This window comes from Lepisosteus oculatus, chromosome 1, assembly GCF_040954835.1.
Source record: "Lepisosteus oculatus isolate fLepOcu1 chromosome 1, fLepOcu1.hap2, whole genome shotgun sequence".
NCBI lineage: Eukaryota > Metazoa > Chordata > Actinopteri > Semionotiformes > Lepisosteidae > Lepisosteus > Lepisosteus oculatus.
In genome coordinates, this window is record NC_090696.1 from 44,308,039 (window position 1) to 44,333,610 (window position 25,572).

Below are 25,572 nucleotides of genomic sequence, written 5' to 3' on the forward strand. Positions count from 1 at the left end.
GTACTGTATGTAATTAATTGTTTAAAACACAATGAAAATATACAGTATGAGCAGTCTTCTGTTCTTTAATTTTTTAAGTACAAAGTGTCTTCAAAAAGTATTGAAAGGTGTCACCATACACTGTTCTTTGTTATTTTACTTTGATGTTGCGTCCTGGCAATATGACCTAATTGACATCTAAGTTCTATCACATGACCCTAACTCAAGCTACATACAGTACATGTATGTAGTTTAGAATGTACATGTTCCCCCTTGCCCCTTCTCTCAATGATAGACTTGTTTTCTTCTAATCCTTGTGTTTAGAAGGGCTTTGATGTTAGAGCAACAATCAAAGATAGGCTTAAGAAATGTACACCAACTTGTGTGAGTCACAATAATTTTATTTGTGTAATGCAAATTATTTTAGAATGTTCTACATCCTCTTGGGTTGTGTTGTTTTTTTAAATAAATCCATACAGGTTATGTGCAAAATGCACGACTAACTTGCAGTAGTAATAGCATAAGTACTGTTAGCATTTTTAATCTGTCAAAAAGAGGTAGCATCATACATTGTGTGTGTAAAATGTGTGTATGATATCTCTTATAATGCAAAACAACAGAAAATAAAAAAGCCTTTTGGCTAAAGTTTCATGATGAGGGAATTATTATTTATGATCAGAGAAACCAGATTTTAGTAGCACTATAATGTAAACATCACATTTAATTCTTTGTACATAACTTTAGTGCATTATGAATTAAATACCATTACCTTTTTTGTTCACTGAGGGATTATCTTTTTAAACTGCACTGTACTTACATTACACAGAGAGTAGACTGTTGTTGTAGACTACAGACTGTTATTTGTAGTTTTCATGTCCCAACACTTTCTGAGAGACTGTTACTAACATTAATTGAAACCATGGCATAATCAGAAGTACATAGCTAACCACTTCTGTTTGTCTTAAAGTTGATAAGGCTGGATTTAGAGATGTTTGGATATGGATTTGTTTCAGACTCTGTTTTAACAGATATTTTTCATTAGAGCTACCGATCCATAAATCTACGTTTGTGGTGTGGCAGTCTATGTGTCATTAAACATGTTGTTATAGTATGCAGTATAAAGTTTGCAATGGAAAAGCCCCAGAAAAATGGGGTAGTGAAATTACATTTGGAACTGTGGCTAAAGATATGATCTGGGAAACAGTATTGATGGACTTTTAAATACTGTACTTCTGATTATTCTCTGATAATAGTTTGGATATCTGATCTCAATTATGGATTTTAACATTTGTTCATACTTATGTATATGATATAACAATACTGTGTGTTCTCCAATAGTCTAAGTTAGGGCAAATGTTACAACTGCTGTGTAAGTGGTTGACTATGATAGAAGAATGCTTTCAGTTGCTCTTTCTTGCTTCAGTGACATAACCAAATCTTTTAAAATTCTAATGTTCTGGTTTTATTTGGTGAAGCTACAGTCACTGAGGTTTATAACATGTATTATGAAGATTAATTTGTGCTTGAAAGAAGCAGGAATTCTTACAGGTGTTGCAAATAATAAGGCCCCGATATTCACAGAGGCCTGTGTCATGTGTGCCACAATCAGTTTTTACTTTTTGTTAGTATTCTTATTGACAATTGTAATAGTAAATAGTTAATATTTTGTTAATTAATGTGAAAGAAAAATAGATAAGTCAGGACCACATAAGTGTCCAAACCCATTGCTGTGGCAAACCAAAATTAATTTAGGTACAGTACACACAATAACTTTAACTAACAATTAGTTATTTAGTTGAGTGACCTGTCTATGTGCAACAATAGTGGTTCACATGATTTTGGAATACACTTATTTCTGGAACATCTCTTAGTTATGTAGTGAATTTCAAGCAGAGATTTAATCATGAAGATCAAGGAGCTTTCAAACAACTCAGGGATAAAGCTATAAAAATATATAGATCAAGAGAAATGTATAAAATATTTTAAATACCCTTAATATCGCATTGGAACCAAAGACAAAACACCTAAAATCCCACACAGGGTTTGCAAAAAAATACCTAAGTCATTCTGCAAACACATGGCAAAAGGTTTTGTGGTTAGAATAGATTGGAATTTATTGGTATAAATACAAAATGTTACATCTGACTGCTACAGCAGTCAAGCATGGTGGTGACAGCCTTATATTATAGTTCTCTTGCTCATCAGCAGGGCCTGGGAAGCTTGTTAAGACTGATGGGAACATACTGGTAAATCATAGACGAAAACCTGTTTTAGATCTAAAATTGGGTTGAAAATTCAACTTTCAAAAGGATAATAATTCAAAACATTAGTTAAACATTAGGTTAAACATGGGGTGGCTCTCCATGTGAATCTCCTTGAGTGACTTGAATTCTATTGACAATCTGAGTAAAGACCTGGAAACTACTGTCCATAAGTGATTCCCGAGCAATTTAAGAGCCTGAGACAAACTGTCAAGAACAATGAGCAAAAACTGAACCAAACCAGTGTGCAAAGTAATTACCAAGTGTTGCCTTCACTGGTCTGAATACTTATCCAATCAACTTATTTAAGTTTTTTCTCTTTAGTCTTGCTGCCATTTACTGTAACTTACCATTAAAGTCTTCAGTTTGCGCATTCAGATTTTGAGTAAAATATTGATTTAAAAATGTTTATGTAATATTTGGCAATTTCATAAGATTGCACACCATAGGAAGGTTCTGAATACTGATTTTTATTAAATTAATTGTTTAGCATAATGTCTTAATATAAAGGTGTTAATTTTAAACTGGTTTTTGGGTTGAGCCCAAATTCTAAATTTACGCTTCTGCTCCCCTACACATAAAATTGCCCTAGCAGTACACAGCACTGTATTAATCTTTTCTAGATCCTCCATCCACCCAAACTTCACCATAGCAGCATAATCTCCCTGGCTCATCCATCAGTTGTCATTTCTCCAAACAGACAAATCCAAGCCAAAGCATTAAGTAAGCTATCCGTTGTTCATTGGTTCATTGGACCATTATATCGTTGTTAGAATTTGACCGAAATACTGAAACAGGGATTGCAAGCTGTCAAGCTAAAGTCAACAAAGGGATAGATTCTTTATAAATTATAAATGGTATACAGAAAAAAGCACGATATCCTTAGTCCCAGACTTCCCTTTAATAAAAACTTTGAAAATGTTTACAGCAAAGTTGATTCCATCTATTACGTGTAGATAAGTGCATAATAACTATGAGCTGTAGATTTGATTAGCTTTCCTAACCTTAAATATGTTAAATTGAACCATACGTTTGTGAATTTAAAGAGTTCAGGCTGGATTTCATGTTGAGTTTGTCTTATTGTTAAAACGTGTTATTGCCCTTTTCAGATCCTCCTCTCTTCATGTATAGTTCTTTCTAACATTTTGTCTGCAATGTTTTAATGCTCATGATTATTTTGATCATATTTTGTATCACATTCATTGTGAAAAACAACCACAAGTAGAAAAATCCTTATTGTTTAAAGAAGCAAAAAAATACAGCCGAATTTGCTACATGAAGCTCCAAACAATGCTTTAGTCTCAAATGCTTAGCTCTGCCACTTACATCATATGTCATTCCAATATATTTATAAATCATTTTTTAAAGTACATCTGAAAATAAAATTATAATTGATACTGTATTGTTCTTTACTGAAACAAGTCAATTGGTTTAATAAATATGAATATTTTTAATTTATCATATTATTTATAGCATTTATCAACAGCAAATTAAATGTAATATTTTAAATATTCCAGTATGTAGTCAGAAAACATTTTAAAGGTACACAGATCCATTGTTTTGTGTGAATCACTTTATACTTAAGCAAGTTTTTTAGCCAAATTGATCATAACTTTTTTTCTTCCATGCTTCAATTTAGACGACAAGCAGTTTCTACTTAGTGGTGATGAAAAAAAGCACGTGTTGGATGTTTTGTCTCTACAAACCACTGAAATACACTAATGTCTGCTTCTCTAAAATAAAACTCTACCCCAATTGTAAGAACATAATTAAGTTTCACTGTTTCTTCCTGTTTACAAAAGCATAAGCTATTCTTTCATTTTCATTCTTTCGACTGAAAAGTGAGTGCATTCATACAATGCATGTACAGAAAAATGATAAAATGCACATTTGATTTTTTTTAAATCAAATTAAATAAAAAAAAGATGAAGCTACTGCCGTTTTTTCAAAAATATTGTATATTGTGAAAGCACAGAGAGGAAGTTATTAAGAATAAATATGGTGGAAATGAAAGTGAAGATTAACAACAAGAATGTAGGGTGGAAACGATTCAGAAGAATTCAAAAACACTGAACACGATTTGTACCAGTGTAAAAGAAGTACATTTTTAAAGCAAAAAGGACATTTGAAAGTAGAATAGAAAAAAAAGTTAACATTGATAATTGAAGTAAATAAGAAACAAATTAATGATCGTGACATTTCAGAAAGTAGTTTACAAATCCTGTTATACTGTAGCTTAAATAATAACATTGTGTTTTTCCTGCAAAGCAGCCTTTTAAATGTATTATGCAGACTTTCTCTTTCTCTACCTGGTATTTCTTTCTGAATCCCTACTTCACTCCATCTCCACCTTTACAGCTACCCTTTTATTAACTTCTCTCTCTGTATGGGAGAACATACAATATGTTTCAGGTGGTTGACCCCCAGCCAAGTGAGTTGATCCAGACTTTCTTTTGACTTACTTCTCAATAAACATTCCAAAATGCATATTTCAATAAGGTGATGTTACTCTTTATAACTGAAGTACCAATCATTATGAGTATAGTACTTGCCACTGTAGTCTATCCATTTACAGTATATATTGAGTTTGCATTTAATTACCTTTTTGCCTTCCCTTTTGCATATTATTAATCTGTTTTGGAATATTGTAGTTTGAGAACACCACCTTTGCTTATATTTCAGAATTGTCTCATTTTTAAAAACACATTGCTTATTTTAGTTTTTGATTTGGTTGCCTAGTTAAAAAAAAAGTGTTGTTTCCATTTCAGTCACTGAGGTATAGGAGTGAACCTTATCAGTTCCTTTTACAGACCTCCAGATGTGGCTCTATTTTTGCCTTTGATGTTGAATGGTTCCTAATACAGAACAATCATATGCTTGTGTAATACGTATTAGTATTTTTTTCCAGTTCTGGACATTGTTGGCATCTTTTTTTCACACAAAAAGTTTGTGGGAGTTTGAGAGCATTAGAAGAAGGCATGCAGATGAAGCTACTGTTCCATCATTCAAGACCAGATGAGATATTTAGATCAATTAAGCAAAGGAGCCAGACTGGCTGAAGGGCTCCCCTTGTTTGCTATGTTTCTGATGTTATTAAGTTCTAACTGAAATATTTGGATACATTTTCTATGACTATGACAACAGAACTTAATATCTATGTTTCAATACATACAGTACAAATTCAATTTATTTGACATGATCACGAGAGTAGAAACAACTCTTTTTCTGTATAATAGAATGATCATTGTCCACATGATGAACAATTATCATAAAAGAATGAGGCCCTCGTAGTAGGTTACTGTACATTCTTGCTTTTTTCTGCTAGCTGCCAACCACTATTTGACTACAGAGATCCCTATTAAGAAGACATGGCATCTTATTCTCTTCACAGATTTTCTAGATACAATTTTTTTTGTGTTAAAGGCTTTGAAGAAAGATATTCATATATCTGGTGAAATAAGTATAAACACATTATATAGCAGAATGAGTTTACATAATGTGGATGGATTGCATAATATGTCACTTTATAATTTCAATAATAGTATACTTTGTTAATAATAGAATTTCACAGAGCAAATGCATATTTGTCATAAATAATTGAATTCCAGAAAAAAGAGGGTCACATTTATTTACACCATTAAGTAGTTTAAAACACAATTCAACATTTATCACTCTCAATCCAGATTTCCCTCTTCAAATGAAAAATATAGAACTTCTAGACTGGACCACAAAAGGGGATTTTATACCTATCCTAATTATTCGCACAAGAAATCTTAAAATCTTTTAATCAGATCAAAGCTATGTATAATATTCCCATATCTGAATTTAATCATTTTTTTTCAAATACAGAACTATATTTTATCTCTTATGAAAGAAAATAGATTGAGATTTTTCACTCTGAGGTTGAAAAAAAATTATGAACTCCTGCTATTCTGGGAGGAATGTTATGAAAGTTATATAGTATATTACTTAATAACTGTAAATTGTCATACTGTATATAACTCTGAAAACTATCTGGGAGTGAGTACTTATTTACCGAGGAGGATTGGCTAACATTTTGTGAAAAACTGAATCGAAAGTGTATTTCTGTTATTAAACAGGAGCTTAATTTCAAATTTCTTAACGGATCTTATCTAACCCCAGTCCGTTAGCAAAAGATATACCCAGGTAGATCTAATTGATGTTTTAAGTGTCACTCTCAGATTAAATAAAACATAATAAAATTAAACAATACTGGAACAATGTACATTCTGTCACTAAAGCATTTTTGGATTTTACTATGTCATCAGAATTGTATCTTCTACAAAGTGATTATACGGTCAAACTTGACAAAGATTCGGAATGTTTATCTGCTATGCTTGTTCATTTTGTTAGGAAATGTATTTTGCTGCTTTGGTACCATTATGGTACTGTTATGCTCTGTCTCCAAGGTACCACCTGTTGAAATGTGTGTCTGTTAAGTAGCTGCATTTCGACCTTCTTGAAAAACTGATACTGTATAAGATCTCCACTCGAGACTGGAGCACTTTTCGAAGATCTGGTCACCACTTTGAACTATTTCACCTTTCTGAATTCTTTCTAGGATTATTTTAGTACTGGAGGGCTGTGCAGTTCTGTCCCTAACAACATCTCCCCCACTCTGATCCTCAACACAGGAGCCCCCCAGGGCTGTGTGCTCTGTCCCATGCTCTACACCCTGTTCATCCATGATTGTGTGAATAGACACAGCTCCAGCTTCATCTTTTGCCGATGGCATCACCATTGTAGGTGTGATCACAAATAAAATGAAACAGAGTACAGTAAAGAGGCTGAAAACCTGGTGGTATGGTGCGAGGACAATAACCTCTCCCTCAACTTCAGCAAAACTTAGGAGCTAGTTGTTGACTTCAGGAATCAGGGAGGAGTCCACGCCCCTGTCTACATCAATGGGGCTACTGTGGAGATGGTCAGCAGAATCAAGTTCCTGATTCACATCACCAACAACCTAATCTGGTCCTATCACATAGATAAAGTAATCACAGTGCATACCAGCAACTCTACTTCTTCAGGAGATTCAGGAGATTTGGTATGTCTTCATAAAACTAACAAATTTCTACTGATGCACTGTGGAAAGTATTCTTACTGGATACATTACAATGTGTTATGGAATTTGCTCAGCTCATGAATGTAAAATACAGTCATGAGCTGAGAATGTGGTGGAGACAGCTGAGTCCATCACTGGCACAAAACTTCTTTCCATCCAGACCATCTCCATAACACGCTGCCTCAGAACAGCGAATAATCTAATCAATGACCAAAACCACCCTGGGAATTCACTTTTCTCTCTATTTTATTCTGACAGAAGATATAGGAGTATAAAAACCCAGACCTCTAGGTTCAAGGAAAGCTTCTACTCCACAGCCATAAGGCTCCTAAACTCTGTCTCTTAAATCCTCCCCCACTGACAAACCTATGTTTTGTACTGAACTCAAAATGCTGCCACCACTTGAATTTTGCACTGAACTGAAAACACTGCCACTGCTGAACTTTGCACACAGCTTCTATCTACATGCTAGTTACAATGATAGCTGCCACCCTGTTCCTGTCTCCAATAATTGTGCTGCCTTTTGTTGTTATTTTCTGTATCAATGATATGTCATCTTTTATGTCATTTTTCATGTGAGGAAAGTAAGCATTTAATTGTATTCAGATACATATGACAATAAACTTGAAATTGAACTTGATAACACATCATTATGCAGTTTATTTCCTTTTGTGTTAATGGATGATAATCATATTTTATTTTGAACAATGACTTCTTATTGTAATCATTACTGTTAAAAGCAAAATAAAATAAAAAACACAATTCAACAACAACAAAAATCAACAATGACATTCTGCTCCTTGGGCATGCAAAGAAAATCAAAAGAACTATACAGAATTCTCTGAAAGTGTATTGTTTCCCTAATGCATAAAAGGATTTGATACTCGGAAAACATTCAGCAATAGCATACATCATCATTGATGATACATAAAATTTAAAAGAGCTCTATAAAGATTGAGAGCAAATAGTCATGAAGCCTTAGAAGAATCTACAAAGAGCTGAATCTTTCCACTGTAGTAATCTTTATTAATATACAATATTTAAGCTCACCCTGGCAGGAAGAGATCACAAGCCTGTTTTGCAAGTAGTTTGGGAGACAACTGTAAATTTGATAGCAACAGTTAGAGATCTCCCTTAGGATAGATGCTGCTGAAGACTACCATTCAATGTCATCTGCAAAAATTTGGGATTCATAGCTGGGTTGCAAGGAATAAGCCTTGAATGAAGGTAAACCACATAGACATTCCGTATTGCAAAATATACTTTGAATGACAATTGAAATAATGTCACTAGATCAAATGAAATGAAAAGTGAGCATTCTGGACATGATCATCTGTTTTATATTTGGTGTAAAAATGGATAAGTTCAAGTTAAAAAACGTAATGTCCAGTGTGAAATATAGTGTGGGGTCTAATATATTTGCGGAAGTTTACATCTATGGGACCTGGAGTCTTTATCAAGTCATGAACATGAAAAATGGACATTCCAGCCTGGCAATAATGCAAAGTATGAATCTAAATTTTACAAACGAATTGTTAACTGTACACAAAAGACATGTTCTTGACTTTTTATCTCAATTCCTAGACCTTAATCCAATTGAAACATTTGTAATACTAACTCAAGTTGGCAGTTCACTAAAGAAAAGCAAATGCTCTGAAAAACGCGTTATATGGAGGAATGAACATAAGTTACCCATTTTAAGTGCTAGTAGCATAGCATACTACAGGAGGTGTCTGGTCATTAGAATCCATGCTAGAGGAAGAATTATAATGTACTAACTACAGGGATGTGTGTAAATATGACCTTGTGTTTTATTAATGTTATTATGACAAGTCTGACTTTGCTTTGTGCAATACAATTTACATAACTGTATAACATTTTTTAAGTATTTTAAGAATAAATTTGAAGGGCATTGAATCTAATGTGCTTAAATTTAACTTAAACTCACTGGAGTTCAGCTTTGAAACCTCTAAATTTAAGATTGTAGGCAGTCTGGCACATGTAAGCCACATCACCAGCAGCTCCATATGAAATATTTAATATGTATGGTATATTTACACTTTAAAAATTCATCAAACTAGGCTTGAAGCACTAAAAATGGAAGTGGATGCAGAGCCTCTTGATTTGCTGTACTGATGATGCTCTGCAGATGCTGCTTGTTTAGATTACAACATTGACTACGATGGGCACAAAGGAGACAAACAGATTGCAAAAAAATAAATAAAATTGAAACATTTTTTTCAAACAGATTGATTTTTTTTTAAATCAACATTTGTTTTTTGAAAATGAGTTGGAAGTGGGTTACATTGATTTTATGTACACATCACAGTAAAGCACCTCCACTGAAAATTAGTTTTCATTAGTCGTTCTAGGTACTGTCTTTCTGCCTTTCTTTCAAACATTAACCAAATCATCTAAATGGACAGATTCTTAGGTGACTCAAAGAGTAAAAGCACATGTATAGACTGTTGTGAAAAGTTTGAATTTTTTGTAAAATCTACATAAAGTTGTTTTGTTTCATATTTTGTGAAAATGTATTTACTGTTATTTTGAATTAGAACAGTCATTTAATGATTAGTACAAGTCACTTTTGCTGTGCTCTGCAAAACTTTAAAATTGCATTCTTCATAATATGAATGATACCACAATTATCTTTTTAACTAAAATCAGCCAGAGCCCCAAGTTTCCTAATAGATATTCAAACGTTACTTTTCATTTGAAGACGGTTGTTTAACTATGTCTTGCCAGATTGTAAAGGAAAGCTAAATTCATTTTTTAAATAGAAAAGAAAATCACCATTTGATACTTCACCAAAAGATACATACATTAATGGAAATAAAATATGGGAAACTCTATTGCAATTTCTACATTTACATCTCAACTTCATGGATGCTTAAAGAAATATATTGAATAGAAAATGTACAATGTAAGAAAATCACTGGAGGAACTCTTGCCATCAGAACACCACATCTATTTAAATACATATTCTAAAGTTAATGCACTTGGAAGGAACATTCTGAATATATTCTCAAATTATTGATGAGGGAAATTTTAATTTCTGAAGCTCCATCATGTATCACCTGTCTTTAGTTTTACAGTTCTAAAACATTCATTGGTAGCAAAAGCTGTTTTTATCGATGACAAAAAAGCACCAGATAACACAAATGCATTATATTATGATTTAGACACATACCTTATTTGATATAATCATACCATGGATCCAGTAGTATAAGGGAAATACTTCAGAATATTTCTTGTTTCATTGTAAAGTTGGTCTTTTTTAAAGTCTTTGGCCAGTACTTATTTATAGAATAAAAAACTATGTTCTCATAAACTGATCTAGGCTGTTTTCTCAAGGTCACTTTTTCCTGTGTGGTTTCTGTTGTTATAGTATAGCTTCATTTCCTCTTTGATTACCATCTCTCTTCTCGTATTTACTGATTCTTATCACTGCTATGCAGTTTTTCTCTGCCACTCAGTCACTTTATTCAAAGTCTTTCACAGATGTCTCATACCTGCAATCAAATCCTAGCTTGTTTTTTGTTTTAAAGATAAGGGTCTAATTTCAAGAAATCTAACAATGCTGGGACAACAGAGGGCATTTGCATTCCTCATAATGAAGTTGCTCATACTTTTTTCTTACAATCAAAGCTCATATTTTTGAAAAAATATTTTAGATGTGTTTAGTGTATTTAATTAATACACCAAAAAATAAAACATTACTTTTATGATGTTTTAATCAAAAATAACTTAGCAAAGGCAAGATATTGAGTAACATAACCACAATGTATAAACGCAACATCAAAAACTGTTCTCTGTAAAAAGATAGTACATAATGCTTAGGCATAATTAGAGGAAGTTATTTTTACAAAGTAGCCAAGCTAGCTCTCGGCTACTCTATCATTCTTAAACCTATTCCCTTGAGCAGTGTAAACTCATGCTGATAAGAATTTCTTATTTATTTTGAAATGTGTCTCATTTTCCTTCAGGTTAGTGCTTCATAAAAGTACCTTCTGTGGCTGCAGTGTGATCCCCCATACGTCACTTAACCTATCCACTCGAAAAAAGCTCTTCAGCTGAAAATATCACCACAAAGTAGAGTAGAGAGTAGTCACCACAAAGATCACAAGGTTTCCAAAGTATTGTGCTTCCAGACACCCCAATACACGATTGAACCAGTTAGTTAACTCTTTAACAAGTAGTTCAAGGCTCCATGGCCGAAAAGTTGTGTTTTCTTTCTTCTCTTTTCAGCATGGAACAAACCTATTACTTTTTCCTTCTTTAACAAGAATATACTAATATGTTTTCTCTTTTAATGAACTAACATTTTCTTGGTAGAACCAGCTTGATTTATCATTCCCAGTGTCTTGGTTCAGTTGCCTGTAGAGTGCTTGTTAAAGGGAAGTATGAAAATTGAAATGTATTGTGCAGTCAGATTGTTACAAAAGTCTCATAAAATGGTGGGCAATGCTATTTCCTTGACGGTAGCATGTGCTACATTGTCATAATTAGAACAGGAACAATAATAGAAGTATGTAAATGTAACAAGCGTTTCATTAAATTTTTTTCAATCCTTTTTATTTTTAGATAGATACTTTATTGATCCCGTGAGGGAAATTGCAGTGCAACAGCAGCTTAACACAGACAACACAGCCACAGTGTAACGAATTATATAATAATAGTACATAGTAGTATTTTTATGCAGCAATGTGAAAATACTACAGTCTTTTTCCATTTCTTTTTTCTCAGTATTATCTCTTAAAGGCTTCATATTTTAAACAAACAATAAGACATACAGCTGTTTTGGTACTTTTGTGAATACACTAATAAATTAGGAGCAGTGTATGGGGTATCTGTTAGAAAGTATCTCTGTAAAGAGATTGCAGAAAAGCTTTGGTGCTTGAGCAGTTTAAATTATTAAATGCCAGTGGTACAAAAATGTGTAAACAGGAGGCACAAAGGCCATTGAACAGCCCAAAGATTATCATTAGTTTATTTCATTCAAAAAAGTCCTTAAATATAAGGGTTAGTTTTTTGCATGTTTAGTAAGCAGGTCACATAATGAAGTTTATTTTTTAAATTCATTTTGTATTTTTTTACTGACACTTTTTTCTGTCTTTCTGCATTATGTCTATTGCATTGCTCATGCCTTTTTTGTAGGTAAAGAGCTTAGGTGATAAAAATGTGAATGATCGGCTGTTGTCATAGGACATCTGTTCAGGTGTCATACATCATTTTAAGCCTTTAAGTACAAATAAACTGAAGGCCACAGTTTTTAATAGAACATGACTTAAATTATTTTAGAGAGACATCTGTTTAAATTTTCGTCAGTACTATATGTTGCTAATCATAATCTACAGTGCACTATTACAAAGATAGTATTGTGTGTTAAAAATGGAATAAAAATGTGTATTTTTTACAAACTGCATTTGTGCATTAAAACAGCACATACTAAACAAAAGCATTACATTATTTCAAATACAATACACCGAACTTTCATTCATGTGCTGGGATAGGAAAGGGTTCCATTTTTAAAGATGTTTTATCCTATACATTTTAACATATGATCAACTCCAGTCCTCGAAATACACTTTGATAATTGATGGACATCAGTACTGTGTCAATAAAGAAAAAAAAAACACAAGAATATGAAAAGATGTGTATCAGTGAAACACAGACTTCGGTACAGAATCATAGCAGTGTTCAGAAGGTAACACTTGAAAAGGTGATTTTAAAATTGTATTCCACTTGAAATAAACTACAGATGCAGCCATTCAAAATGCACGGGTGATGCCGCATTATTTTCCGGTGGGCTGTACGCAGTCTACTGCGAGTTACCGGTAAATACTGCTAGTTACCGTAAATACTCCTATAATACCGCAAGCAAAATAATAGTATCCGGAATTTTCGCAAGGTGGAGCTAATAAAGCTCAACCTCTCATGTTAACGAAGATATTACTAATAGTATTAATAATGAATGACCTTGGACAAGCTGAAAGTGTAAACTCAAAGTATTGCCCTGGTCCACAGGGCATAATTTTCGCAGTTAGAATTTATGAAACGCTCTGTTAAAAGCAAGGGAGTTTTTATGTCCGTTGCAGTAAAAGAAAATGCCTGACAAAGTAGGGCTTGGGCAGATTCCAAGTGCATTTTTGCAATTTACGTGGCATTGTCCATTGTGCTGCTGTAATACAGTTTAAAATAAGTCTAAACTGTATCAGCTTTATTTATGGGTTTCAATTTAGAAAAAGTCAAAAACCACACTCAAAATGCAATTTAGAGCTTTCTGGCAAGAGGAGACACCCAAATTAATAATGTAACATGCCACTGTTTGTGCATGAACAAAGTTATACTGCTATTTCCTTAGATACGCGATTAAAAAAAAATTTTTTTGAATCCCCGGCGGAACACATTCCTAACATTCAGCGCTTTTATATATCGCCTTTAAAGGTGGCTTCTCAAAACACTTTACAGGATAAAAACAACAATAAGAGCAACAACAACAATATTGTATTTCATTGCACTTTGAAAACCAAGTAATAACTTAACTATATGCGCAAACGTTTTATGATATGTCGCTGTTGTGAATGTCTGTGGAGTGTATCTTATTTGCCTGTCTGTCCTGGCTCTCTCGCTCGCCCTCCCCCCTCTCTCCCTCAATTCAATTCAATTCAAGGTGCTTTATTAGCACGACAGATGGGTAAAATCGGTGTTGGGTATTTACTTTGCTTTGAGATTCCACTTTTAAAGGTGATATATAAAATCAAGGCTTTAACTTGCTTTAACTCCGCAATGTATTTAAAAAATAAAAACGATTCCAACCTAATCTTTCCACGTTTGATCCCAAGATCCCAAGAAAAATAAATCTAAACGGGGAGAAAGCTATGCTGAAAGTTTATTAAGATACTTAGAAGACAAAGATATCAATTTATGTTGCGTTTGTCTGATTGTGAATCAAAAAACACATATATTTAAACCCGCGTTTGCGATTTAAATCAAAACGCGATTTAAATCAAAACGCAATTTAAATCAATATAAATGTTTATATTGTAACGCCTAGGTGACTATTCATTGTTATTAAAATGACTTAAATTCGATCATGTTGTGATATTTAGAAATATAAATTTGTTTGGTGCGAGTGAGGTTTTATTTAATCTCTGACCAAGGGAAACGTTTCATTTTTTCAAAGAAATGTTTGTTAAAAAAGAAGTCATGGTTCCACAGTGGGATTTGATCACAGACCATGTGATATGGGAGTCAGGAACCTAACCCACAGCACCACCAGCAGGGTCATGAAAAAGCACTACAGAAACATTATCAACAGACAATGTACAGCGTGTACTATTCTTGTGTTGCAGTACATGAATATAATTATATTGTTATTAATTTCTTTAGATACGCGATTCCATATTATATTCCCTTTTAATCAAATTCTAAAAGTATGCTTGTTGACTCCAGTATCACGTTAGTTAAAGACTTTGATGCTTAAAATGTTTAGGGAGAAATGGAATACTGGTGTGTATGTTTTCTTAAAAGTACCGAGACCAGCCATATACTGTATGTTTAAGTTCCAAAATTAATATCGTTTATGGCCTTCACATGCTTTACAGTATGCTCCTATTCTTTTTATGCTCAGCTACTAAGATTTCCCTTCAGTGGTAAAATTCCATATAAATATTCAATACTAAAACGGGCACAGTAAAGACGTTTACTGTAAATCTTTCTACGACAGACCAACGGACCACGAGTGCCCCTGTCGGTCAACCAATCACGTACCGCGCGTCATCGTGCGTCACAATGCGCGACGCCATAGCCAATTACCTCCAGTACGTGTCTGTACCTTGCACTTTGAATGGCTGCATCTGTATGTCTTTAAATAATTAAAATATTAAAGATTCATAGATGCTAGCAAATTAACAGACATGTATGATATAACTGGAATCACAACATGGATAGAGATGGATATAATGACAAGATTAATGTAACAGTAATGGATACTTTTTTTAATAAGATATAGGAAAGTTAATGGGGGAGGATATATCAAAAAGAGTATTCTGGTTCCTAGAACACACAATGACAATGGTGGGTGTCAGTTAATCCTGGGTTTCTTTTATGTTTGTCATGCAATCTGCAATGTTGTAATCCTTCCAGCATTTCCATACCTCAAGGTCAGCATCAGAATGCCCTAATAATTAAAGCCAAAAGCATATCTTGTATTGGCTGGAAGGCTGCTGGTTCGTATCCAGTGGCCGGCAGAGGAATCCTACTCCGTATGGGTCCCTGAGCAAGGCCCCTAACCCCAACTACTCCAGGGGTGCCATATAAATGGGTGACCCTGTGCTCTGACCCCAAGCTTCTCTCCCTGTCTGTGTGTCTCATGGAAAGCAAGTTGGGGTATGCAAAAAGACAAATTCCTAATACAATAAATTGTATATGACCAATAAAGTGATCTTATCTTTTATCTTAAAAGTGGTTGTAACACTCTGGTCAATACACTGGATGAGAGAGGAAGAATTTGGAGGAGAGAAAACCATCTCGACATTAGGACTTCAACTGAACTAATGCATTAGGTAAGAGTAAAACCTGGAAACTCAATCCCTTCTCCTGCGAGCATTTCCCAGCCTTCCTAATGAAGCAGTAAGGAAATATATTGAACTTTAACCAATAATGCATCACACAATTATGATTTTATCTTCAGAAAACAAATGTGTTTCTTTTGTGGACCTCAACATTCTCCACATAGACTAAGGAAAAAAACCTTTAAGAATGATAGCAGCATAAAATAAAATGGTAGAAACAGTTAATAATTACATTCTTACCAAAATTGTTGGAGCAGCTGCAAAAGGAATTTTTTATACTGATCTTGCCTTTTCAGATATCAAGACAGAGAAAGATACTGAGGATTTAGTAAGACAGATAGTAATCAGAGATGTGAGAGAATGGTTTTTCTATGGTTTTAATAAAGTGAACGACAATATCCTCCTCAATACTCAACCCAACCTTAGCATCACTGACACTGCTCTGAGCACATCTTACCTCTTGGGAAAGTCCTACCATGTGTCAAAGAGAGGTACAGTTTCTGTGTCACAGACCTTATCAAGTGGGATCCAACAGGACTCTGTGACTCATGATGTCACACATGTTATGCTGATGATATCCATCTCTGTCTTTACCACATTGTAACCTACAAGTCACCTCCCAAATCACAACATGTTTAGTGGACATCTTCTCCTCTGAAGCTGACCACTGTCTGTTGTTCAGTCTCTCTATGGCTGAGCTAATTCACTTTCTGTTTCAGTCTCTCTATGGCTCAGCTAATTCACATCCTGGTCAAGTCTTCAGTTAATTATAAACTCTGTAATCATGGGCAAAGCTACAGTAAAGATACATCCTGTATGACATCCAGAAGATCCACATACAGTATGCAGTACTTCACCACCTACTCAGCTCAGTTTTTAAGTATTTTGTTCAGACACTTTGTTCTTAAAGCTGGTCTACTGAAATTCCCTTCTAGCAAAACTCCCTACATCAGTTCCATCAAAACTTTTAGAATACTGCAGCCTGCCCAGTCTTCAGCTTCCTGCAATACAGTCATGCTTCCCCTTCTTTGTATCTTTACATTGGCTTCAATCTTGACCCGCATCAGATTTCAAAATGGATATACAGTATACCTACATGGACTCCAAGAGGACTGAACAAGCATATGTCCATATCATTATCCGACCCTGTGTTTCTGCTAGGGCACTAAGAACTGCTTCTTTCGACTGACTGGCAATGCCTTGACCTGACTCTAAGATCAGCGGACTCATTCTTTACATTCTGAAAGAAACTGAAAACTCATCACTAACCTCAGAGGCCAAATACTAACCTTTACTTACCATGTATGCTCTTAAGTCTCTACTTCCTGTTTGTGAAGCAGCCCTATGCACTTTGCAACACAGTATCACAAAATGCTGTGCTCATTGTTTTCTGTGGTTTAATTGTGCTGTTGTTAAATGCACACTTTGCATCTTGACCAGATGCAGTTGTAATTTGCTTTGGATAAATGCTTATTCAAAATGAGTAAATATAATGTAAATGTTTGAAACACAAAACAATTTTATCTGAAGATGAAGTCTGATAATCTCAAAAATAAGGCTAAGAAAAACTTAAAAAAAACAGTATTCTAAGTGGTTCAACAAATCATTTAGGAAACATAAAAGAAAAAGTGCTTCACAAAATTATTAAAAAGCAAAAGGATCCAATAAAGAGAAAGAGAGCAATACTTTGCAAGCACATTTATTGCAAAATGGTTATTAGAAAACACAAATGAGAGATGGAAAGGAATATTGCAGTGGAGGCTAAAATGAATAATAAAAAGTTACTTTAAATCCTACAAAAGCAAAAGAACCATTAAAGATAAAAATACTAAAATATTTCTAGGACAATAATAGGAACCTTCTAACAATAAAAGATAAATGACTGATGTACTAAGTGAGTAGTTTACTGAGGAACAACTTAACAAGATGCCTCAGGCAGAAAAATCACCAATAATTAATAAATTCTTTGGTTTATTGGTATGAAGCTTGAGAGACTGTATACTGATAGGCAGCAGGGAGGGGACATTTTAATATTGTACAGAGAAAATTACACAGGGACCTTAGAATAAACTGTGATACATGAACTAGAAGACACAAGTGGAAATAAAGTGGGAATGTACTTAAATCTGAGAATAGTCCGCTCTTCAATACCAAAAGACTTGTGAAGTATGGACCAAACTACCCAAGTATGTTGTTGAAGAAATACCCTGGCTTCTTTCAAGAAATGGCTGGGAGAGACCTTTGGATCAATTAACTACTACCAAATGGGCTAGATTGGCCTCCTCTCATTTCTGAACTGTTCTGATGGTTTTTTATGTTTTTGCTTACAGTATATACAGTGTATTGAAATCCAAACAAAAACAAATAAACTAGTTTAATTCTGAGTTCTAGCAAAGCTTTAGCTCCCTACCATCTCTACCTATTGGTAGCCAAACATAAAAACAGCTTACTGGCTCCAAAACTCTTCAAAAACCTTCAAAAAGCTAAACCAACTTGTTAATATGCAACTAATTAATTTTAACACTTATGACCTAAGGATGCTTGGGAAATATGAAGACACAGATTAGTGATAATTGTTTTCTTGTCATTTGGTAGAGGAGCACCCTGGGGCTGGACCCCAGAACTGGATGTTGCTGTCTGTTCCAAAGGGAAGCAGGGGGTAACAGGGGGCAGAAATAGAAGATTCCTTATTAACACCAGAGTGCCTTCCACTCTGTCTTACTTAACATCTTACACCAGTCTCACTTTAAGTAATGACTGGAGGACAGTCTTGCACTGTGAAATTTGTGGGGATATGGAATAGTTCAAACCTGCTAATAAATTCTCTAAGGGGTAGCACTGCTTGTAAATAGTTAAGGATAGTAAAATGTTGTTCTCTGCACATTGGTGTGCCTGAATCTTTGTAAAAACACACACTACAGAATGCTGATTTCATATGTACACTCCTGACTCAATACATGGTTAAAGCAACTTTGCAGCAATTATAGCTGTGGGTATTCTTGGATAAGTTTCTACCAACTTAGCACACTGGGGTGGTTCAAGATACACTCATTCTTCTTTGCAAACTTGCTCGATCATCATCAAGTTGGGTGGGGATCAAACATGTACAGCAACTTTCAAATCTTGCCACAGATTTCCTATCAGATTCATACTGTAGCGCATTCGCCTGGCACTGCAGCTGAAGAGTGCCTGGCTGGGGTATGCGGCGAGGGGCAGGACGGGAGTAGTAATGGTCAGGGTGGGGACTAGGAAAGCCGCTGACCAGTGCAGCTGACCCACTGCAAAATGGGTGTACAGTCTGGTGAGATCACCTGGATTCGTGTAGTTCCCTGGTTTCCCACCCCTGTTATACTTGTACCCAATTGACACCCTAACCCTGTGTAACTACCCGATTAGACCCCTGTGTGTTGCTCTCTCTCTTTTCTCTCTTGTGCTCACTCTCTATCTCTCTGCTGACTTTCACTCCACGAAGTCTGAGTCACTGTGGCCATCCTCTCCGAACCTGAATTTGCTACATTGGTGTCAGCAGTGGGACGGAGTGGATCGGTGAGAGGCCAAGCATGGGGGGAGAGAGCCCTAGCCGAGATGGAGGGTCCTGGCCAGCCGGAGAGCCTGCCCAGACAGAGGTCCCTGGCCCAGACAGAGGCTAGCCCGCAGAGCAGCCTGCCTTGTGTGTGCAGCCTGGAGGGATGGTTTGGGGTCGACGGGACGCTTGACTCTTCAGCTGGGGGCAATGTAGCGCCACACAGGGTGCTTTAGCCATGTGCACACAAGGCGGTCTGGGAATAACGCCTGGGGGCAGGACTACGGGACTGTATAAAGTGGGACAGAGGCTGGGATCCAGAGTCTTCCCTTCGTGTCTGTGTGTTAGTGAAGGTGCAGCACTGTAACCCCTGTCTCTGTGTGTGTACCTTTCCCTGGTTCGAGTTAATAAATGCGTTGTTCAACCCCATTCCCTGAGTCCCATGCCTGCTCCATACCTCACCAAAACCCGCAGTCGTTACAATACTATACTAGTATAGTTCAGGTGGGTAGCTGCGAACAGCATGTTGTGTTCTCTTTCTTCTTTTTTTCAGCATGGAATAAATCTATTACTTGTTCCTATACTAGTATAGGTTTGGCATTGTGTTTTTGGTCATTGTCTTGCTGAAAGGTGACCAACCCAGTTTTAAGTATTTAGCAGACTGAAGCAGGTTTTCTTCAAAGATTTGCCCAAACTTTGCCCCATCCATTTTCTTATCTTGACAAGTCCCTGCTGAAGAGATGCAGTCACCATGACTAGTATGACTGTAGGGAGGAGTGGACAGGGTGATGCACTGTGTTGAATTTGCAACATATGTATTATTTGCATTTAGCTGAAGACAGAGACTATTTTGACACATGTTAGCAGTATTACTTAAATTCTTTGTTGCAAATTCCATGGATGGTTTTGCCACTCTGGCATTTAAGCCAGCACTGTGGAATGACCATTTTTTACTTTCTCCTATCTCAGCTATTGAACTCTGAGCTCTTTCAAAGAGGACCCAAACTGTTCTGGTTGCATACCTAATCAGCTTCCTTCTTGGCCAACTACCCAGTTTGGGAGAACGGCCTGATTTAGGTAATCTCAATGATAGGATATACCTTCTACTTGTTAATGATTTACTTCACTGTACTCAAAGGCATTTACATTGTCTTTGAAAGGTTTTATATCCTTCCCCTGATCTGTGCCTTTCTACAACTATATCACAGAGTTAGTTTGAAAGTTTGTTTGTCTTCATATATGAAGTTCACTACCGGACTGAGAGATCTTACAGAGACATACCCTACTGTATATATATATGTATTAATTTTTACATTCGGTGAACCACTATTGCTACAGCGAATCAGAGGCCATTCAACTAATTGTGTAACTTTTAAAAGTAAATTTGCGCACCTGAACTAATTTGGGTTTGCCATAACTAAACTCTTAAAAGGGAGTGAATATGTACATAAACATGTATGCCTTGTTCTATACAGTCAGTCATTCATCATTTATTTCAACAATAAAAAATCAAGTTTAGATTAAAATATTTACGTCAAAGATGTGCATGCATCACATGTAATTCAATAAAATAACGCATTTCATTAGAACGAGAAAAATACTTTTCAAAGACACTGTATATTATAGAAATACAATTTATACTGAATAAGAGAATAACACTTTTTATGGTGTTCTGTTGAAAAACAGTTGACTAATACTACTTTTCCCCATCATTTTAGTGTCCCAATGATGGGAGATTAAGATCATTGTCAATGCTGGGTATATCAGAATAGTAAATAAGTATCCATGACAATATTTAAGGCATTGACCAAGATTTGAACTGGTATGGTCTTTTTTGAAAGTGGAAATAATTTGTGCACAGTTGCCATGCCAAGGCTATAAGAGCCAGATATGTCAAATCCTCAATGTATACATGCCTTTCATATTTTACTTATACACATAAAGTTTGCATACATATTGCACACAAAAAACTTATATAGAAATAATATTAAATAAGCATAACTTAGCTATCAGAAATTGTTGTCTTCAAGAAATATTATTTGGATTTCAAAAGTTGCTCTTTATTTCCTTCTTTATGATTTTCAACTTACATCAGACTAAGGGTGCTGGGCCAGTTCTATAATTTGATGGTGCTGAAATATATAATCTTTTAGAATTTTTTACGTTTTTTAACCCATTGTTCATCTCCAAGCCATTTACAGAGTTATCAATATTTTCATGAGTAAGCTGATTATGGGGTAAAGAAGTGCCTTTAAGAAGTTACAACCCTTTTGGTAAATCACAAAGTATTGACTGTAATATGAAAAAGTACTGATAGTTTTAATATCATTTTTTATCAATGTTTGATATGCAGGAAAACAAAATTTAGAATTTAAAAACTTACAGTATGGAATAACGTAAGCCTAGGTCTACATTAAATATCACCTCACCTCTGAACTGGACTGTCTTCACTTCTCTTAAACTTTGCGTATTGTCCCCACCTCTGCATTTTCAAGTGAAATGTCCTATTTTGATGAGTAAGTAAGATACATGTGCTATTCTGAGACATGTGCTTCAGTTTTTGACCACTACAAGAAAGCTTTCTTTCAAGCTCCTCCCTTTGTTTATCAAAAAAAATAAATTTTGTAATGCTATACAAATACAAAATTTATTTTTCAAACAATAAAGTAGAAGCATTGATTTTAATACTGAATTCTCTTGTGCTAAGAGGTGTGGATACATATAGAATAGGATGTACAAATACATCAGATCTTTTGATGCTTTTTTTGTTGAGGAGTTTATAATGGTATTTTACTAATGTTGTAGAAGTTGTTTTTCTTACAGTGGAAACTTGGACATGCTTACAGAGCACAAATAATAGACAAGGTTAAAACACTGACCTTTATCAAGTAAGTTTAACACTAAAACACCACAGGTTTTGTCTGATGTTTATGTCTTGGTTTTAATTACTTAGAATTGTGTTTTCAGCCTCTTATTTTTGTTGGTTTGTAATCTACTTCCTCAAAGCTAACATCAGCATTCTACAGTGAAGGATTTTGTTCTCATTGTGTTTCTTACACTTTATCATTCATTTTATCACTTTATACTGCATTGATATGTGGGGCTTTAAAAAAGTTTAAGTTTTGCCATTCATGTATCAAGAATGTGAATATGCGTGCCTTTTACTAAAAATGCATATATATTTACATTTTTTCCTAAATTCTTGTTCAATATCACCATCTGTGGATTACTAATGACATTCTATGATTCCCAGAGTAATTGAGTATTTGATTTTGATTCATTTTTTAAGCCTAAGAAATATGCAATTATCAGATTTTCTAAGCAAGAAACAGATGCACTGGAATTAAGAGATTTATACTGTACATATTGCGTACTGAAAATATTCCTGCAAAACAGTCAGTACCCCCAAACCTCACTATGCAATAACTCTGCTAGAGTTTCTGGGAAATTGTTTTTTTTTAATCTCTTCAGCATTTATCCAAAGGAGTTTGTGTCTCCTCGGACTAGTGTTAAAAAGAAATAGGTTGAACCTTGAAAGCAACACAGAACTACTGCAACCTCAGATAGCAAAATCTCACAAAATAAGCAGCTTCTAGAATTCAAGAGGTATACTAGTTTCCTTTTAACTAATTAGATTATGTGCAAAACTATAATCAGTGGTTAATGTTATGTTGACTTTGACTATGAATGATTTGGTTGTAGAAATGAAAACTGTGAGGGATGTTAATACATGATCAGTGATATAAATTTCTTAATGATCATTTGATGAAGATAACTGTTAGTTAGGAGCTCCTAAATTTTAAAGAGTTGGTGTCATCTTCAATTTCTCTATAACAACAACTACATTAAATAAAATGGAGTTATTAAGCTTTTTGCATAACTGATTCAGAGCATAAAGGGAACCACTGTGATCAAAATGCCCTTTGTCCCAATGTAACCACTGATGAAAGACTTTTATAAATATATAACATAATGTTTGTAACAGGTTGCATAAGGTTGCATACTATGTTTTTTTTACTTAATGTGCACTGTGATGAGGGACCATTTAGGACTCTGTGAGAAAGTAATTTCAAATTAGAAAAAAAAGTTTCCATATATTAAAAAATCTCTTGGTTTGTCATAATAATGCACGTTAGATTCATTATCCATTATATCAAGGTAAATATATACTGTATATGGTATCATGTGAATCTGATGTTTCCCAATTTGGGATTTATCAAAAACAAAAAGCGTGTGTAACTGAGGCACACTGTAGTGGTCTTCCTCTGAATTCAGAATTTCCGCAAATAGAGAAAACTCTTCCAGCTATTAAATGGGAAATGAAACAGCTCCACAATAAAAAATAACAATTGTGCTCTTAGTTCCTTTTTCAGTCTGATCTTTAAAATCTGTTTTTATGAGATGTAGTTTATAGATATCGTGTAACTGCTTCCAGTTTAGATCATAAATAATTACAGTAAACCATCAATACATTATCAGACAGCTGCTTCTCAGTGTCTGTCCCAGTGGCACAGGGTGCAAAACAGGACAACATCTGAGAAGGGATCCTAAATCAATTATAGGGTAATAAATTATAAAACAAATAATGCTATAGCTCATTGGAGAACACAGCATGTATGCAAGTCAAGATTTTGATTTTCCTTTATTTGAAATGATGGTACAAAAAGTTAAGGAAACTGTTGATTTTAAATCAGCTGCATGTATTCTTAACAATAAAATGTACCGAAGAAGGGGTATTGATAGGTAGAATAGTCAGACGTTTAAATTAGACTATGTGGTACAAATGAATGTCTTGTGAAATAATGAACAAAGTAGTACTGTAAGTAAACAGAGCAGAAGCAAGTGTTCTTGGGTTTCAAAACATTAGTCATAGAACCAAAGTCAGAGAAGCTGGACATCTACTGCATATGTGCCTCATTACCTTATCAATCTAAGAAAATTAGATTAGCTACACATATGCTGATGATTTCTATTGCTATCATGCTGCAGTAGCTCCAATGTGTTGTAAAATGTCAGACAGTTTTACAGTGTAGTAATCTCAAAGTGAGCTTTGGTAAGTGAAAGTCATTTAAACTGTCTTTGAAACTGCTGCAGCAACTGATCAAATAGATGTATTCCTGTGTTTGAGAGTCAACTTTTTTCTGAATTTATTTTTAAATACTATGTGAATTTGTACTTACAGTTTACTAACTTATATAGTCACATCAATACATTGATGTGGTAGTTTATGTTTTTTAACAATATGATTTAAATTTAACAGAACCAATTTTAACTTCTATTTGATTAGATGATAAAAAACAACCATGGTAGGCTTTTCACAGGATAACAAACCTGCACCTACTGCACTTACAGTATTTCCAGACATGTGACATGTATAGATACATTGAAGTTCTTTTTTTCTAAAAATATTGGATCATCATTCGGCAAAGGAATACAAATTCCTTATATAATAAGGCTTCCTTATATAAGTTGTTTAATAAGTTGATTAATGAAAGTTAATGTCACATGGGAGTACATCTTGTTAGGTTGCTGGCGGTTTTAGCATTGTAGAGATCTTTTTATAAGTGGGTCTTAGGAAACAGACACAAATATAGTCCTAAGGTACAAGACAAGAGCTTTGTATTTATTTACAGTGTATGGAAACTGATTAAACAATACCAGAACACAAACGGAAGCCTAACCTTTTCTGAGGTACTAAGTGCACTCTTTTTTTCTTTATCTAACAATAGTCAGGCAGCAAACCTGCTTTACTGGTTTCTCAAAACAAACTCTCAAAACACACATCACGTAGGCTCACACACTTCCATGATTGTCATGCACAATGTTCTTTGTTCTTTTTCTTTATCTTCTATATCTTCCTACACAGGGTCCTCTCTTCCTTTCTGTTCTCTCCTTCTCTGTTTTCTCTTTGGAAGCACCATCTTCCTGTTTTTAAAGCTTTAAACCTTGTTTTAAAGCATCACCCAACCACTTGTTCTTCTTTCAATTGGTCATATGACTGGTGGTAGAAAGGCATTCCCCATGGCTTTCTGGTAGAATCTAGTCTAGGCCAGAGCTGACATTTTGCCTGAGCTTCCAGTCCTCACAGTTTATATGTCATGAACCTTATAAGCTCCTTAATGATATGTGGTGCAGCACGGTTCTTCT

General features: G+C 34.7%; 1 protein-coding gene across 2 annotated transcripts in view; it reads right to left on the minus strand.

The window, feature by feature from the left end:
- LOC107077092 (cytokine-dependent hematopoietic cell linker) overlaps window positions 1-21,930 on the minus strand; it is a 57,981-nt gene extending 36,051 nt beyond the window's left edge. For both annotated transcript variants that reach the window (XM_069190361.1, XM_069190360.1), the window contains exon 1: window positions 21,855-21,930. In XM_069190361.1, the coding sequence (XP_069046462.1) occupies window positions 21,855-21,913 (59 nt within the window). In that variant the 5' untranslated portion in view covers window positions 21,914-21,930. The remainder of the gene's footprint in view (window positions 1-21,854) is intronic.
- Between the last annotated feature and the right edge of the window lie 3,642 nt (window positions 21,931-25,572).